This window comes from Bombina bombina, chromosome 5 (genome assembly GCF_027579735.1).
Source record: "Bombina bombina isolate aBomBom1 chromosome 5, aBomBom1.pri, whole genome shotgun sequence".
In the NCBI taxonomy this organism is placed as follows: Eukaryota; Metazoa; Chordata; class Amphibia; order Anura; family Bombinatoridae; genus Bombina; species Bombina bombina.
This window is the reverse complement of record NC_069503.1, coordinates 436,313,673-436,331,210: the sequence shown is the minus strand read 5'-3', so window position 1 is coordinate 436,331,210 and position 17,538 is coordinate 436,313,673. Positions and strand designations below refer to the sequence as shown.

The window sequence follows — 17,538 nt, the reverse complement described above, 5'->3', positions numbered from 1 at the left end:
TTCAGTTGTGCATGTTGAGACAATGGAACGGCGATCACTCAGATCTATCCCAGCATATATCACTGGACAACCGAACAAGGGAGTCCCTCTCTTGGTGGATCCATCCGGGACAGCTGTCCCAGGGGACATCATTCTTGAGACCATCCTGGGAGATTGTGACCATGGACGCAAGTCTATCAGGATTGGAAGCTGTTTGGGGTGCCAGAAAGACACAGGAAAGGTGGACTTGAGAGGAATCAAGTCTACCGATAAATATTCTTGAACTTTGAACAATATTCAATGCTTTGAGGGCTTGGCCCCCCCTGGTGTCGTCCAATTCATCAGATTCCAGTCAGACAACATTACCTTTGGCTTTTCTTCAGGATGGTCTGGATAAGGGTCTTGCCGCAAGTTCCTTAAAGGGACAGATTTCGTCTTTATCTGTACTGTTACACAAGAAGCTAGCGGAGCTTCTTGACATTCAGTCCTTCATTCAGGCTCTGTCTAGGATCAGACCTGTCTTTAGAAATTCTGCCCCTCCCTGGAGCTTAAACTTGGTTCTTAAGGTTTTGCAGAGTGCTCTGTTTAAGCCTATGCATGCGCTTGACTATAAAATTCTTTCCTGGAAAGTCCTATTCCTACTGGCGATTGCATCGGCTAGCAGAGTCTGAGTTAGCAGCCTTGCAATGTGAGCCTCCTTACCTGGTCTTTCACGCTGATAAGGCTGTTCTTTGCACTGGATTGGGCTTTCTTCCCAAGGTTATGTTGAATCGTAACATCACTCAGGAAATAGTAGTTCCTTCTTTGTGTCCTAACCCTTCTTCATCAAAGGAAAGGTTGCTTCATAATTTGGATGTGGTTCAGGCCTTGAAGTTTTATCTTCAGGCCACAAAGGAGTTCAGACACACTTCTTTATTTGTGGTGTATTCGGGGAAGCTCAGAGGGCAGAGGGCCTCTTCCACTTCACTGTCTTTTTGGTTGAGGAGCATGATCCGTCTGGCCTATGAGGCAGCGAGACATAAGCCTCCTCAGAGGATTATGGCTCACTCAACTAGGGCTTTGGCCTCTTCTTGGGCCTTTAAGAACAAGGCCTCTATGGAGCAGATTTATAAGCCAGCCACTTGGTCTTCTTTACATACTTTTGCAAAATTTTACAAATTTGATGTGTTTGCGTCGGCGGAAGCAGCTTTTGGGAGAAAGGTTCTGCAGGCAGTGGTGCCCTCAGTTTAGGGTCCGCCTCCTTTTGCCCTCTAGTTTTTTTTTCATTTAGTGTCCTCTATAGCTTGGGTATTTGTTCCCACAAGTAATGAATGAAGCAGTGGACTCTCTTCCCATTAAGATGGAAAACATAAATTATGCTTACCTGATAATTTCATTTCCATCTGTGGGAGTTGAGTCCACTGCTCCCGCCCGTTTCTACGGTGGGCGGACCTAAATTTATTTGTATTCTTTTGGCAAAATTTATACCCTGATATTTCTCCTACTGTACCTTGTTCCCTTGGCAGAATGACTGGGGGGTGAGGAGAGTGGGGGAGGTATTTAAGCCTTTGGCTGGGGTGTCTTTGCCTCCTCCTGGTAGCCAGGTTCTTAATTCCCACAAGTAATGAATGAAGTAGTGGATTCCCCTCCCACAGATGCATAATTTATGTTTTACATAGTCTTCAGTTGGTTCCCTGTCTTAGCACAGAGGCAGAAGTAGAATAACCAATCAGATGCTGTGTTGCTTTTAAGTCAGTGGTAACAGCTGTTTCCTCATGGGAGGAGAGACTGAGGCAAAACTGTGTATGTATACTTAAAGGGAAATAATACTCATATGCTAAATCACTTGAAAGTGATGCAGCACAACTGTAAAAAGCTGACAAGAAAAATTCTCCTGACCATCTTTATGTAAAAAAGGAAGATATCTTACCTCCAAATTTCTTTAGCTCGCCAGCTGCAAGTTGGAAAAAAATTGTCAATCAGCATTAACAGTGCTGAGGCAGTGCTTTGGGTTTGCTGTGATCTCATGAGATTTCACTGAAGTCTCATGAGATTTCACTGAAGTCTCATGAAATTTCATAGAACTTAAACTGAATAGGAAAATAACGTGACAGATGCACACTCCCTAGCTTGTTGTGGGACAAGCATCCTAACTGGCTGCTTAAAGTCTCCTTACAGTGGGGTGTGAAAACTTGGGTAATTTGAGGTAAAATCTCTTCCTTTTTTTACATAGAGATGTTCAGGTGATATTTGCTAGTCAGGTTTTTACAGCTATGCTGAATCACTTTCATGTGCTTCAACATTTGGGTATCATGTTCCTTTAAGCACTGTAGCCTCTCTTCCCCTGTTCTCTCCGATTTGAATGACTTGAGCAAACAAGTCTCTGAATGGCTTTATCCCTAAAGCCTCTAAAAGACAAAAATATATGGTAGAACATGATGAAAGATGCCTTTTGGATTTAAATTCTCCAAAAGTAGAAAATATATTTGCTGCATTTGTTTAACCCCTTCACCCAAACAGACATATATATATATATGTATATATATACTTTGCATATCATACTGCAAGACATATATATATATATATATATATATATATATATATATATATATATATATATATATATACGTCTTAGCTTCAGGAAGCTCCAGCAGTCTCGGCTGTTAGTCATCTTTGACCATTTTTAGTGCTATTCACCATTTGGCCGTGGTTTACCCTTCAGAAACAGGGTGTTTTGTTTTGTTTTTTTATATATTTGCTCTGATTTTTTTATTTTACATGGCAATTTTTTGTCTTTTTCTTTTAGGTTTTTAAAGTATTCCCATACAAAACAGGCTTTTAGGTCAGAAGAGGTGAGTATGAATTAACCAAGAAAATTCTATATCATCTGATTTATTTATATATTTTTGGAAACAGTGCATACTTTTATTGTATTATATAAGTTTGACTTATGCTAGTGTTATGTAAGTAGAAAACTGAAAATCTGGACTTTATGGTGCCTTTGTCTATAATCTTAATATGGTATCTAAAGAGAAACAGGGTTTCAAGATTCACTTTCAAAATATTTTCTTAACCATCATTCCTGGCTAAACACTATTATCAAAACTTCTAAATGTTCAAGGGACATTAAACTCTAAATACATTTTATTAGCTTAGTGTTGAGGTTATTCCCCGTCTCCCTCTAGACATGGGTGCATCCATGTTGAAATCTATTTTTAGCTACATTCCAGTTCTAACATGTTTGCACAGTTAGTGTAGTTAGAGAGTTACCTGATTGCGCAGAAAATGCTTAAGGTGGGTTTGACTAGGGAAAAAGGAAATAAATTGTTTCATATGGTTATTCTAAGGGTCTATATTTAACCCCTTAACACTGGAAGTCCTAAACAAAATGGTGCCAAATAATCTGTTACTTTGTGAGTAGATATCAGCCCAAATTAGTAGGTTGAATTATAAGTTTTTAAAAATGTTATAACAATTTAATCACAAACATAAAATTATCAAAAATGCATTTAATCTAAAACAATTGATACAATATAACTAAAAAGTGAAAGTTGATACAACAATAAAAACACATATATCCAGAGATGGGTATACAAACATGACTATCCGGCCAAGCTGTTAGTACTGAATGTCCAGATCCAGAATCACACAAATACTTCGATCCTGTCAAAGGGAGAGGAAAATCTCCTTAATGTGATATTGAAGCACAGAAATAAGAAGATAATCCATACTCACACATAGGAATGAGAAGTCCGGAATACAGGCGTCCTACATAAAATCCATTCTTGATGAAGACACTAGGTACCAACTTCAACCAACTGCAGCATTACTAAATTTACTTCCAAGATGCCATTGTAATCTCCGTTTGTGCTTAATTCAGTTAGCGCTAAACTCAGTGAGATGTCTCATTGCCGCCCTATGGAAGTCCCCAACTACACCTACTCACTCTACATGGGAAAAGCTCATGGAAAAGACTCTACTCCTAGAAGAGTATGGCTATTTCCAAAGAGGTGACCTAGAGACATACCAAAACATAAAATGTTATTGGGAATCACGCTCATAACCACACTGAGTGCTTTAACTAACTATTATTCTGTCCAATAGCGTGGGGTTCAATTGAGCTTCTCTCCTTCATCCTTATTCTACCCTCAAACTGTTAGGTCAGCCTCTTTTCTCACTTATATCTGGATACTTATAGTTTTCCCCATTTCTTATCTTTCCTTCCTTGCAAAAAAAAGAAGGTAATAAGGTTTGAACAACTGTTTCTGATTAACAAAAGTAAGAACTCTAAGAGGTTTTAAAATAGATGGACTTTAGAGACCCGCTGGGTCCCCTTAGCCCTTTCCTACTAGAGACAGGATGTCCAATAAAGTGCTTACCCTCTTTTCCCTTCCTTTTTCCTTTTTGGAGTATACTTACATGTTTGTACTGAAGGTATCTGGAACCTTTTTCTAATTATACACTATAAGAAATTGCCATTAAGTTATAGAAAATATATAATTTCTATGGTTATCATTATTAATAAGTAATTGTTGCCTCTATCAGTTGGTCGATATGGAACCATTGAATTAACCACTGTTTAAACACTGTTATATTTGTATGAAAGAAAACGAGATTCTCAAAGATCTACTAGTTGTGCAGTATGTATCTAGACACATACCATTCCCTCGGTTTTACGCTAGGGTTGTAATTGTTGACTGCATATCTTGTGTTGTATAATAACAAGTATAATTTTACTATGTCATTTATTCTCAGTTGTAAACATATCAAGAATCTCAATAAAAAATTATTTAAAAAAATATAAAATAGATGGATACGAAGCTTACCAAGACTGACCAGGATTTGTTGTTTTCTTTTTCTTGTTTATAGAAAAAAATTAGTAGTTTAACATTTTTGGAATCTACATCGTAGAATATTGCACATGTACCTTATAATCAAAATGTATAACCATTGCATTACTCTGTACTCATTTTATTATATTCAATAAGCACCACAAATTGAAATCTAAGTTTAGGCCCTTGGGGGGATAGTGTATTTAACTCAAAAATCAATTTTGCTTCTCGATTAAGTAGTTCTGTTCTGATATTCCCTCCTCTCCAATTAGGTTTAACTCTATCACTGTATAACTAAAGTGTTTTAAATTGCCATTACACTTCTTAAAGTGTTTTGGTATAGGTAAATCTTGATTCCTTACTAGATCCATGTTCTCTATTGAATTCAAATGTTCACTGATTCTATCCCTAACAGGCCTTTCCAATTCTCCTAAATATTACTTGCCACATAAACATTCTATCAAATAAACTATATTAAGTTCAGAATATCTATATATGTATTTAATTGTTAATTCCTTACAAGTTATATTTGAGCTAAAATACTTCTTTTTGGAGGCAGGTTAACAGGCCTTGCATTTGGAACATGGATAGAATCACCTTAATGTGTTCCCCCACAAATTCATCTCTTTATTAAACATACCCTTATTGTTCCTTTTGATATCTGTTGGAGCTAGCATAGCCTTAAAATTCTTACTTTTTCTATATACAATTTGTGGGCGGTTGGGAAGATGTGATCATAACACTTCATCGGATTTTAGGAAGTGGCAATACTTTAAAAAAAAAAATCGAACTCATATTTATTGATATTAAATTGGGTTATAAACTGAACAAATATTTCACTAACGTCTTTCTAGAAGTCTCCTTTGTTCTTAGGTATAATCAACTTGCTCCTAACTCCGATGCCTCACATTAAGCTCTCTTGATCAGATCTGTATTATAACCCCTATCTATAGATATACCTTCTAATTCTTCTGATTGGACCTTGAAATCTTCAATTTCATTGCAATTTTTCCTAATGCGCATGAACTGGTTTTTGGGGATGCTCAATTTACATTTTTCTAAGTGGTAACTAGTGGCGTGTTCGCGTCTACTTGCTTGAAAAAGGTTTTGGTATATATTTTCCGATCTTTGATAAATATTTCCAAATCCAAAAAATTGTCCTCATCACTACTAATCTAATAAGTGAAGCTCAAGTTCTTCTCATTATTATTCATTCTTGAAAAAAAAAACAAATAAGAGCCTTCCTAGTACCTCTCCAGATTATCAAAATATCATCTATATATCTTTTTATAGAGGACCAGATTTGTCCCCAGGTCAACAGAATCAAGGAAAATGTGTTCCCATTGGCCCATAAACAAATTTGCATAACTTGGGGCAAATTTGGTCCCCATAGCAGTACCACACTCTTGTAAATAAAATGCATTATCAAGATGAAAATAATTATTAGTTAAAATGTATCTTATACTATCTAAGATGAATGATTTTTGTTCATTCCTCAAAGAATTCTCTCTTTCCAGGTAAAAATTAACTGCCTCTATGCCATCATTGTGTCTAATACTAGTATATTATGAAGAGACATCGCATGTGGCTATTAGAAAATCATCTTCCCACTCTAAAGTGTCTAGGATACGTAATACATCTGTAGCGTCTTTGAGATGTGAGGGTATCCTTTTTAGATAGTCCTGTAGATATATATCAATATACTCAGATAAATTGGACGTTATAGAATTTATTCCAGACACTATTGGTCTTCCTGGTGGTTTATTTACTGATTTATGGATTTTAGGTAGACGATATAGTAATGGAATTTTTGGGTTGCCTTAGGATAGAGACTCATTTAAATCCCTGTTTCTTTTGCTTTTCTTATATGTTCATTTAATTCCCTAGAAAACATTTCTGTAGGGTTCTTCTTTAAATCCTATAAGTGGACTAATTGTTTAACAGTGTATTCGCCATATCAATTTCTATCTTGTTTTCTGTCTAAGATTTGTATGGACAAACCCAGTATCATCTATGTTTTTACCAAACGCCTGTCTCTCACAGTTTTGTTTTTGTTTTTTTGTTTTTTTTTTAAAAAACATTTCTTTACAGTGAGATTTTTTTTAGATATTTGTGAGCATCCACATATGCATTAAATGTATTTATTCCCTGAGAAGGGGCAAAGAGAGTCCCCTATCTAACACCTCTGTTTGTTTGTTTCTCTGTTCTATACTAATTAAGTTGTAGATACTGCTCTTTCTATTAAGAATCGTTTGTTTTTTGGGTTTCTGTACACCCCTTTCCCACTTTCCTCGTCTCTTGAGGCCCATCTTTTCCTTGGGTTTCTCTGAGGTAACGGTAAATTTCTGTCCGTTAGTTTTTGGTCTATCTCTAAAAAATGATACTGATGATGGCCGTCTATATTGCTGGTACTGGGGATCAAATATTTTTTTTTTATGTATTCATCTTGTCTGTTGGATTGTAATTTCAACCCCATTGTTCACTAATGGCTGAAACCTATTTATCATAGGTATCCTGTAGGGGGAGTCGGTATGCACATTTGGCCTACTGTTTAGCTCATAAGTGGAATACCTATTCCTATTTATATTTGGAGTCCTATTTTCTATATTAACCTGTTTCCTCCAATCTTTATCATTCCTTGTTCTCCATTTTCTCCTACTATTGTTATTATACTGACGCTAATTATAGGCGGGACTTTTATCATTAAAGGATCTTCTATCCCCAGATAATGATCTGATAATTTTATGTTTGTGATTAAATTGTTATAACATTTTTAAACTTATAATTCAACCTTCTAATTTGGGCTGATTTCTACTCACAAAGTAATAGATTCTTTGGCATCATTTTGTTTAGACTGCCAGTGTTAAGGAGTTAAATATAGACCTTTAGAATAACAATTAGAAGCAATTTCACCTTAAGCATATTTTGCGCAATCAGGTAACTTTCTAACTCTAAAATTGTTTCACCCATTATTAGAGGCAGGTGCATGACATTTATTTATTGTTTAGTGTCCCTTTAAGCCCCCTATTTTGCTGAATGATACCAAACACGTTGGTGTAATGTGGGGAGGCATAAAGAGGCAGACAAGAAATAAACAAAAATATGGACGAAAAACAATTATAGAGGACTAGGTGCTTTGGTCTTCAAATGGACCTTTGCCATGTCAAAAACTTGTTATAACAATATGAGAGAAGTAGTGAACTAGCAAAAATAATATAATCTTTAAAATCTTCCCTGACCCAAATTCTCCTTGTCTTTAAATGCTTTCTGCTACCATATTTTAATACTTTTGTTCATATAGTAATTACAGCATCATTTACAATGCAAACTGTTCGATCTCTTTGCCCTCAGAGCAAAGGACCAGATATTTTTCAACGGAGCATACTTGGCCATATCCTTCCTGAAGCTATGGTCTGCTACCTAGAAAATTATGAACCAGAAAAGTTTTCTGAAATTTTCCTTGGAGAGTTTGATACTCCAGAAGCCATATGGAGCAGTGAAATGAGGTAACCATGAGAGTGAACATTTATTATTTTCTTTTTTTATGAAATCAACTTAAAGGGACAGTAAACATAAAAACATCTTCAAAATGAAAGAGATGTGACAGATATAACCCCCCACATGTTTACTTACTTTTAACTTCTCTCCAGCCTACTCTGATTTTTTTTTCTCTCAAAAGTGCCTCATGGGTGCGCTGCGTAATCGCAGCACGCCCGATCGTGACATTGAATTAAATGTAGCGGGCTCACGCAGATGTAGGCTGCTTTACCCAGCACGGGAGCGCACAACATTTAGTTCAATGGCGCAATTGGGCTCGCTGTGATTAGACAGCATGCTCGTGACGCGCTTTTAAAAAAAAAAAAAGATGAGGCTGGCGAGGAGCGGAAAATAAGTATACGGTTGTGGGGTTAAATTTCTCACATCTCTTTCGTTTTTGAAGGTGTTGCTAGGATAATGTTACATAATTCTGCACATAGTTTTTAAGTTTCCTGTCCCTTTGAGTTTTTTTCTCTTTTCTTAAATTTTAGTATTTTGTATACAAGTGTGGTTTATTTTATGCTTGAATGTGTTGAATTTTAATTTATATATCCTTGTTAAATGGATATAAAAGAGAAATTATCATGGAGTGAAAAGTTAATAACATTTCTACAAGAAAGAAGACTCCAATACCATTACTTGGACAGAATCATGTGTTTTACCCCAACAAAGTTGTTAAATAGTGAAACATACATACATAGGGGCCGATGATCAAAAACTCGCCAGCATGCAGAGAAATCACACAAAATATTTGGTATTTATTTCCACTTTATATATGGGGCCGAATTATCAAGCTCCGAATGGAGCTTGATGCCCCTTGTTTCCGGCGAGCCTAAAGACCGCTGCTCCATAACTCTACCTGCTCTGAGGCGGTGAACAGAAATCAACCCGATCGAATACGATCAGGTTGATTGACACCCCTACTAGCGGCCAATCTGCAGGGGCGGTATTGCACAAGCAGTTCTGGTGAAATGCTTGTGCATTGATAAATGCCGACAGCGTATGCTCTCAGCATTTATCAATGTGCAGCGGACACGATACGCTACATCGTATCATGTCCGCTCGCACTTGATAAATATACCTCATAATGTAGGAATATTTCCTGCACAGAAAGAACACTACATAGCAATGTAAATATGTCTCAAGATAAAATTTGTGTTTCTAATTTTTTTTGGAGGGACCTTGTTGTACTGATGAGACTTCTTAGATCTTGTCGCCTAAGCCGAGAGCTTTAGACGATCTGGCTAATAGTGAGGATGTGGTAGCAAAAGAGGACAGGGAAGTCTTGTTAACAAATACAGACTTTAAGTGTTGAGTATTTTTTTGACATTTTTGTGTATTTTGTTTGAAAAGGGACAGAAGGAAGACCGGAAAGTAGACATTTTTGTGTATTTAAAAAACAAAGGAAAAGAATAACTTATAAAGAAGGTAGCTGTCCATGGTTCTGATATAAGTATTGATTTAGTTCATTTTTGGCCGTGGTTCTTATTACTAAGCATTTGCATAATCTTTTACTTCTTGTTTGCAGACGACTAATGATAGAGAAGATTGCTGCCCATCTGGCTGACTTCAGCCCCCGCTTACAAAGTAACACAAGAGCACTTTATCAGTATTGTCCTATTCCTGCTATCAATTACCCACAACTAGAGAATGAGCTCTTCTGCAACATTTACTACCTGAAACATTTCTGTGACACACTCCGGTTTCCCAACTGGCCTATCAAGGATCCTGTAAGTTTAGACTAATTGTTTTCACAAAGCAGTTAAGAAACTAATTTTCTCCAACATAGGTGTGTCCGGTCCACGGCGTCATCCTTACTTGTGGGATATTCTCTTCCCCAACAGGAAATGGCAAAGAGCCCAGCAAAGCTGGTCACATGATCCCTCCTAGGCTCCGCCTACCCCAGTCATTCTCTTTGCCGTTGTACAGGCAACATCTCCACGGAGATGGCTTAGAGTTTTTTAGTGTTTAACTGTAGTTTTTTATTATTCAATCAAGAGTTTGTTATTTTGAAATAGTGCTGGTATGTACTATTTACTCAGAAACAGAAAAGAGATGAAGATTTCTGTTTGTATGAGGAAAATGATTTTAGCAACCGTAACTAAAATCCATGGCTGTTCCACACAGGACTGTTGAGAGCAATTAACTTCAGTTGGGGGAACAGTGTGCAGTCTCTTGCTGCTTGAGGTATGACACATTCTAACAAGACGATGTAATGCTGGAAGCTGTCATTTTCCCTATGGGATCCGGTAAGCCATATTTATTACGATCGTAAATAAGGGCTTTACAAGGGCTTATTTAGACTGTAGACTTTTCTGGGCTAAATCGATTCATTATTAGCACATATTTAGCCTTGAGGAATCATTTTATCTGGGTATTTTGATATAATAATATCGGCAGGCACTGTATTAGACACCTTATTCTTAGGGGCTTTCCCAAAGCATAAGCAGAGTCTCATTTTCGCGCCGGTGTGGCGCACTTGTTTTTGAGAGGCATGGCATGCAGTCGCATGTGAGAGGAGCTCTGATACTTAGAAAAGACTTTCTGAAGGCGTCATTTGGTATCGTATTCCCCTTTGGGCTTGGTTGGGTCTCAGCAAAGCAGATACCAGGGACTGTAAAGGGGTTAAAGCTTATAACGGCTCCGGTTCCGTTATTTTAAGGGTTAAAGCTTCCAAATTTGGTGTGCAATATTTTTAAGGCTTTAAGACACTGTGGTGAAAATTTGGTGATTTTTGAACAATTCCTTCATGTTTTTTCGCAATTGCAGTAACAAAGTGTGTTCAGTTTAAAATTTAAAGTGACAGTAACGGTTTTATTTTAAAACGTTTTTTGTACTTTCTTATCAAGTTTATGCCTGTTTAACATGTCTGAACTACCAGATAGACTGTGTTCTGAATGTGGGGAAGCCAGAATTCCTATTCATTTAAATAAATGTGATTTATGTGATAATGACAATGATGCCCAAGATGATTCCTCAAGTGAGGGGAGTAAGCATGGTACTGCATCATTCCCTCCTTCGTCTACACGAGTCTTGCCCACTCAGGAGGCCCCTAGTACATCTAGCGCGCCAATACTCCTTACTATGCAACAATTAACGGCTGTAATGGATAATTCTGTCAAAAACATTTTAGCCAAAATGAACCCTTGTCAGCGTAAGCGTGGCTGCTCTGTTTTAGTTACTGAAGAGCATGACGACGCTGATATTAATATCTCTGAAGGGCCCCTAATCCAATTTGAGGGGGCCAGGGAGGTTTTGTCTGAGGGAGAAATTACTGATTCAGGGAACATTTCTCATCAGGCTGAATCTGATGTGATTACATTTAAATTTAAGTTGGAACATCTCCGCATTTTGCTTAAGGAGGTATTATCCACTCTGGATGATTGTGAAAAGTTGGTCATTCCAGAGAAACTATGTAAAATGGACAAGTTCCTAGAGGTGCCGGGGCTCCCAGAAGCTTTTCCTATACCCAAGCGGGTGGCGGACATTGTTAATAAAGAATGGGAAAGGCCCGGTATTCCTTTCGTCCCTCCCCCCATATTTAAAAAATTGTTTCCTATGGTCGACCCCAGAAAGGACTTATGGCAGTCAGTCCCCAAGGTCGAGGGAGCGGTTTCTACTTTAAGCAAACGCACCACTATTCCCATAGAGGATAGTTGTGCTTTCAAAGATCCTATGGATAAAAAATTAGAAGGTTTGCTTAAAAAGATGTTTGTTCAGCAGGGTTACCTTCTACAACCCATTTCATGCATTGTCCCTGTCACTACAGCTGCATATTTCTGGTTTGATGAACTGATTAAGGTGCTCGATAGTGATTCTCCTCCTTATGAGGAGATTATGGACAGAATCAATGCTCTCAAATTGGCTAATTCTTTCACTCTAGACGCCACTTTGCAAGTGGCTAGGTTAGCGGCTAAGAATTCTGGGTTTGCTATTGTGGCGCGCAGAGCGCTTTGGTTGAAATCTTGGTCGGCTGATGCGTCTTCCAAGAACAAGTTACTAAACATTCCTTTCAAGGGGAAAACGCTGTTTGGCCCTGACTTGAAAGAGATTATCTCTGATATCACTGGGGGTAAGGGCCACGCCCTTCCTCAGGATAGGCCTTTCAAGGCAAAAAATAGACCTAATTTTCGTCCCTTTCGTAAAAACGGACCAGCCCAAAGTGCTACGTCCTCTAAGCAAGAGGGTAATACTTCTCAAGCCAAGCCAGCTTGGAGACCAATGCAAGGCTGGAACAAGGGAAAGCAGGCCAAGAAACCTGTCACTGCTACCAAGACAGCATGAAATATTGGCCCCCGATCCGGGACCGGATCTGGTGGGGGGCAGACTCTCTCTCTTCGCTCAGGCTTGGGCAAGAGATGTTCTGGATCCTTGGGCGCTAGAAATAGTCTCCCAGGGTTATCTTCTGGAATTCAAGGGACTTCCCCCAAGGGGGAGGTTCCACAGGTCTCAGTTGTCTTCAGACCACATAAAAAGACAGGCGTTCTTACATTGTGTAGAAGACCTGTTAAAAATGGGAGTGATTCATCCTGTTCCATTAAGAGAACAAGGGATGGGGTTCTACTCCAATCTGTTCATAGTTCCCATAAAAGAGGGAACGTTCAGACCAATCTTAGATCTCAAGATCTTAAACAAATTTCTCAAGGTCCCATCGTTCAAGATGGAAACCATTCGAACTATCCTTCCTTCCATCCAGGAAGGTCAATTCATGACCACGGTGGATTTAAAGGATGCGTATCTACATATTCCTATCCACAAGGAACATCATCGGTTCCTAAGGTTTGCATTCCTGGACAAACATTACCAGTTTGTGGCGCTTCCTTTCGGATTAGCCACTGCTCCAAGGATTTTCACAAAGGTACTAGGGTCCCTTCTAGCGGTACTAAGACCAAGGGGCTTTGCAGTAGTACCTTACCTGGACGACATTCTGATTCAAGCGTCGTCCCTCCCTCGAGCAAAGGCTCACACGGACATCGTCCTGGCCTTTCTCAGATCTCACGGCTGGAAAGTGAACGTGGAAAAGAGTTCTCTATCCCCGTCAACAAGGGTTCCCTTCTTGGGAACAATTATAGACTCCTCAGAAATGAGGATTTTTCTAACAGAGGCCAGAAAGACAAAACTTCTGGACTCTTGTCGGATACTTCATTCCGTTCCTCTTCCTTCCGTAGCTCAGTGCATGGAAGTGATCGGGTTGATGGTAGCGGCAATGGACATAGTTCCTTTTGCGCGCATTCATCTAAGACCATTACAACTGTGCATGCTCAGTCAGTGGAGTGGGGACTATACAGACTTGTCTCCAAAGATACAAGTAAATCAGAGGACCAGAGACTCACTCCGTTGGTGGCTGTCCCTGGACAACCTGTCACGAGGGATGACATTCCGCAGACCAGAGTGGGTCATTGTCACGACCGACGCCAGTCTGATGGGCTGGGGCGCGGTCTGGGGATCCCTGAAAGCTCAGGGTCTTTGGTCTCGGGAAGAATCTCTTCTACCGATAAATATTCTGGAACTGAGAGCGATATTCAATGCTCTCAAGGCTTGGCCTCAGCTAGCGAGGACCAAGTTCATACGGTTTCAATCAGACAACATGACGACTGTTGCGTACATCAACCATCAGGGGGGAACAAGGAGTTCCCTAGCGATGGAAGAAGTGACCAAGATTATTCTATGGGCGGAGTCTCACTCCTGCCACCTGTCTGCTATCCACATCCCGGGAGTGGAAAATTGGGAAGCGGATTTTCTGAGTCGTCAGACATTGCATCCGGGGGAGTGGGAACTCCATCCGGAAATTTTTGCCCAAGTCACTCAACTATGGGGCATTCCAGACATGGATCTGATGGCCTCTCGTCAGAACTTCAAAGTTCCTTGCTACGGGTCCAGATCCAGGGATCCCAAGGCGGCTCTAGTGGATGCACTAGTAGCACCTTGGACCTTCAAACTAGCTTATGTGTTCCCGCCGTTTCCTCTCATCCCCAGGCTGGTAGCCAGGATCAATCAGGAGAGGGCGTCGGTGATCTTGATAGCTCCTGCGTGGCCACGCAGGACTTGGTATGCAGATCTGGTGAATATGTCATCGGCTCCACCTTGGAAGCTACCTTTGAGACGAGACCTTCTTGTTCAGGGTCCGTTCGAACATCCGAATCTGGTTTCACTCCAGCTGACTGCTTGGAGATTGAACGCTTGATTTTATCGAAGCGAGGTTTCTCAGATTCTGTTATCGATACTCTTGTTCAGGCCAGAAAGCCTGTAACTAGAAAGATTTACCACAAAATTTGGAAAAAATATATCTGTTGGTGTGAATCTAAAGGATTCCCTTGGGACAAGGTTAAGATTCCTAGGATTCTATCCTTCCTTCAAGAAGGATTGGAAAAAGGATTATCGGCAAGTTCCCTGAAGGGACAGATTTCTGCCTTGTCGGTGTTACTTCACAAAAAACTGGCAGCTGTGCCAGATGTTCAAGCCTTTGTTCAGGCTCTGGTTAGAATCAAGCCTGTTTACAAACCTTTGACTCCTCCTTGGAGTCTCAATTTAGTTCTTTCAGTTCTTCAGGGGGTTCCGTTTGAACCCTTACATTCCGTTGATATTAAGTTATTATCTTGGAAAGTTTTGTTTTTAGTTGCAATTTCTTCTGCTAGAAGAGTTTCAGAATTATCTGCTCTGCAGTGTTCTCCTCCTTATCTGGTGTTCCATGCAGATAAGGTGGTTTTACGTACTAAACCTGGTTTTCTTCCAAAAGTTGTTTCTAACAAAAACATTAACCAGGAGATTATCGTACCTTCTCTGTGTCCGAAACCAGTTTCAAAGAAGGAACGCTTGTTGCACAATTTGGATGTTGTTCGCGCTCTAAAATTCTATTTAGATGCTACAAAGGATTTTAGACAAACATCTTCCTTGTTTGTTGTTTATTCAGGTAAAAGGAGAGGTCAAAAAGCAACTTCTACCTCTCTCTCTTTTTGGATTAAAAGCATCATCAGATTGGCTTACGAGACTGCCGGACGGCAGCCTCCCGAAAGAATCACAGCTCATTCCACTAGGGCTGTGGCTTCCACATGGGCCTTCAAGAACGAGGCTTCTGTTGATCAGATATGTAGGGCAGCGACTTGGTCTTCACTGCACACTTTTACCAAATTTTACAAGTTGATACTTTTGCTTCTTCTGAGGCTATTTTTGGGAGAAAGGTTTTGCAAGCCGTGGTGCCTTCCATTTAGGTGACCTGATTTGCTCCCTCCCTTCATCCGTGTCCTAAAGCTTTGGTATTGGTTCCCACAAGTAAGGATGACGCCGTGGACCGGACACACCTATGTTGGAGAAAACAGAATTTATGTTTACCTGATAAATTTCTTTCTCCAACGGTGTGTCCGGTCCACGGCCCGCCCTGGTTTTTTAATCAGGTCTGATAATTTATTTTCTTTAACTACAGTCACCACGGTACCATATGGTTTCTCCTATGCTATTATTCCTCCTTAACGTCGGTCGAATGACTGGGGTAGGCGGAGCCTAGGAGGGATCATGTGACCAGCTTTGCTGGGCTCTTTGCCATTTCCTGTTGGGGAAGAGAATATCCCACAAGTAAGGATGACGCCGTGGACCGGACACACCGTTGGAGAAAGAAATTTATCAGGTAAACATAAATTCTGTTTTCTTCTTAAATGGAAAGAGTCCACAGCTGCATTCATTACGTTTGGCAATTCAAAACCTGGCCACCAGGAGGAGGCAAAGACACCCCAGCCAAAGGCTTAAATACCCCTCCCACTTCCCTCATCCCCCAGTCATTCTTTGCCTTTCGTCCCAGGAGGTTGGCAGAGAAGTGTCAGAAATTTTCAATAGTCTCTTATGGAGGGTAGTACTCTTCGGCATGGGACTGGAGTTTTAAGTAATCCTGTCAGTCTCTCAATGAGAGCATGGGTGAAAGTTAGAGTCCGGAGATGCAGGGAGAGTCTTTCTGCAAAACCAACCCAACTCATATTAACAGCTCCACAAGCAATCAGCGCTGACGAGTTTTGCTGCCTCCTCTCAAGTCCATGGCATAGGCGAAGCAACTGTCTGTCACACTTGAAGGGCCGTGTTCCTGTTCCATGGCGTAGATTCCAGTAAGATTGTTTCATTTTACTTTTGTCATGATTGTTTTGTAATACTAATGTTTTCCCGAGAGGCTACCACCTTTCAGGACTAACTAACTCAGGGTCTCAGTGAGGCTCCTTTTGTATCTTGGAATCTAGGGTTAATATCTCCTGAGGGGGGGGTTATTGAACAGGGGGGGGGGGGTTTAATCATGTTTGTTATGTGATTCGACCTGCTTATGTGTAGTGTTACTTGGGCTCATGGCTTGTGTAACATAACGGCCTTGGGAAGTGACGCGGCCTTTTTTCTGGACTGTACGGTTCACCTGGTGACCGGGCGTGCTTACGTTTTGGCTCTCCATTTCCGCTTTCCTGACCGTGTGGCAACGGAAAAATTCTGGTTCACTGGTGTCTGGTTCATAGGAGGTGGTGAGTGCCCCAGCCAATGGGGGTGTCAGCTGCCATTTATAGTTTCTAATTTGGTCCGTTTTGGTATTCAATACCCGGTATGGAGGATTCTGATATTGTGGAGATGGAACTCTCTAGTTCAGATTATGCTTCTTGTGACGAATACGAATTGGCCCCGATGATACAGGCCTGTCAGTTATGTTCCGAATGCCGTTTTAGAGTGCTGAATTCCTCGGGATCAGGGAATCAAGCGGCCGCCGAGCCGTCAGCCTCTGGGGGTTCTGTTCCTCGAGTGGCGAGTTCCCTACCACCATCTCTTACTACGCATGCAGGTAACCCAGATTTTGCTCATCCTTCTCTAGAAGGTGGCTTGTTCCCTCCGGAGGTTATGGCACGGTTCCGCATGTCTATAATTATTGCTCTGGCGCATCTGCAACTCCCAGAAGTGTGCTTCCGATATTGTACGTGTTCTGTTAACCGGGGCGCCTCAGGCGTGGGATGGCCTGGTCCTGTTCAGCCCTCCGGGGACTGTCCCTGAGGCCTCAGGGGGTCAACCTTTGGGCCGGGGTCATCTTTTATGCTGTGCCTTTCCTTATAGACTGGCGTGCCTTCGTGCCCTACTGAGGCACATTTTGGCGTTGTTGGAGGATCCCATCCTTAATGGACCTGGGAATTCTCAGTCTTCTCCTTCGAATGGCTTGCAGAATTAGATATGAGGATAACGTAATCTTCTTATAGTTTTG

The 17,538-nt window shown here is 40.4% G+C and overlaps 1 protein-coding gene across 4 annotated transcripts in view; it reads left to right on the top strand.

The window, feature by feature from the left end:
- DNAJC13 (DnaJ heat shock protein family (Hsp40) member C13) overlaps positions 1–17,538 on the top strand; it is a 709,325-nt gene that overhangs the window by 525,985 nt on the left and 165,802 nt on the right. For all 4 annotated transcript variants that reach the window (XR_008402530.1, XM_053714290.1, XM_053714292.1 and 1 more), the window contains 3 exons: positions 2,765–2,810; positions 8,142–8,296; positions 9,856–10,057. Coding sequence is in view for 3 of the 4 variants with exons in the window: in XM_053714290.1 (XP_053570265.1) it covers positions 2,765–2,810; positions 8,142–8,296; positions 9,856–10,057 (403 nt within the window). In the remaining variant the exon portion in view is untranslated. The remainder of the gene's footprint in view (positions 1–2,764; positions 2,811–8,141; positions 8,297–9,855; positions 10,058–17,538) is intronic.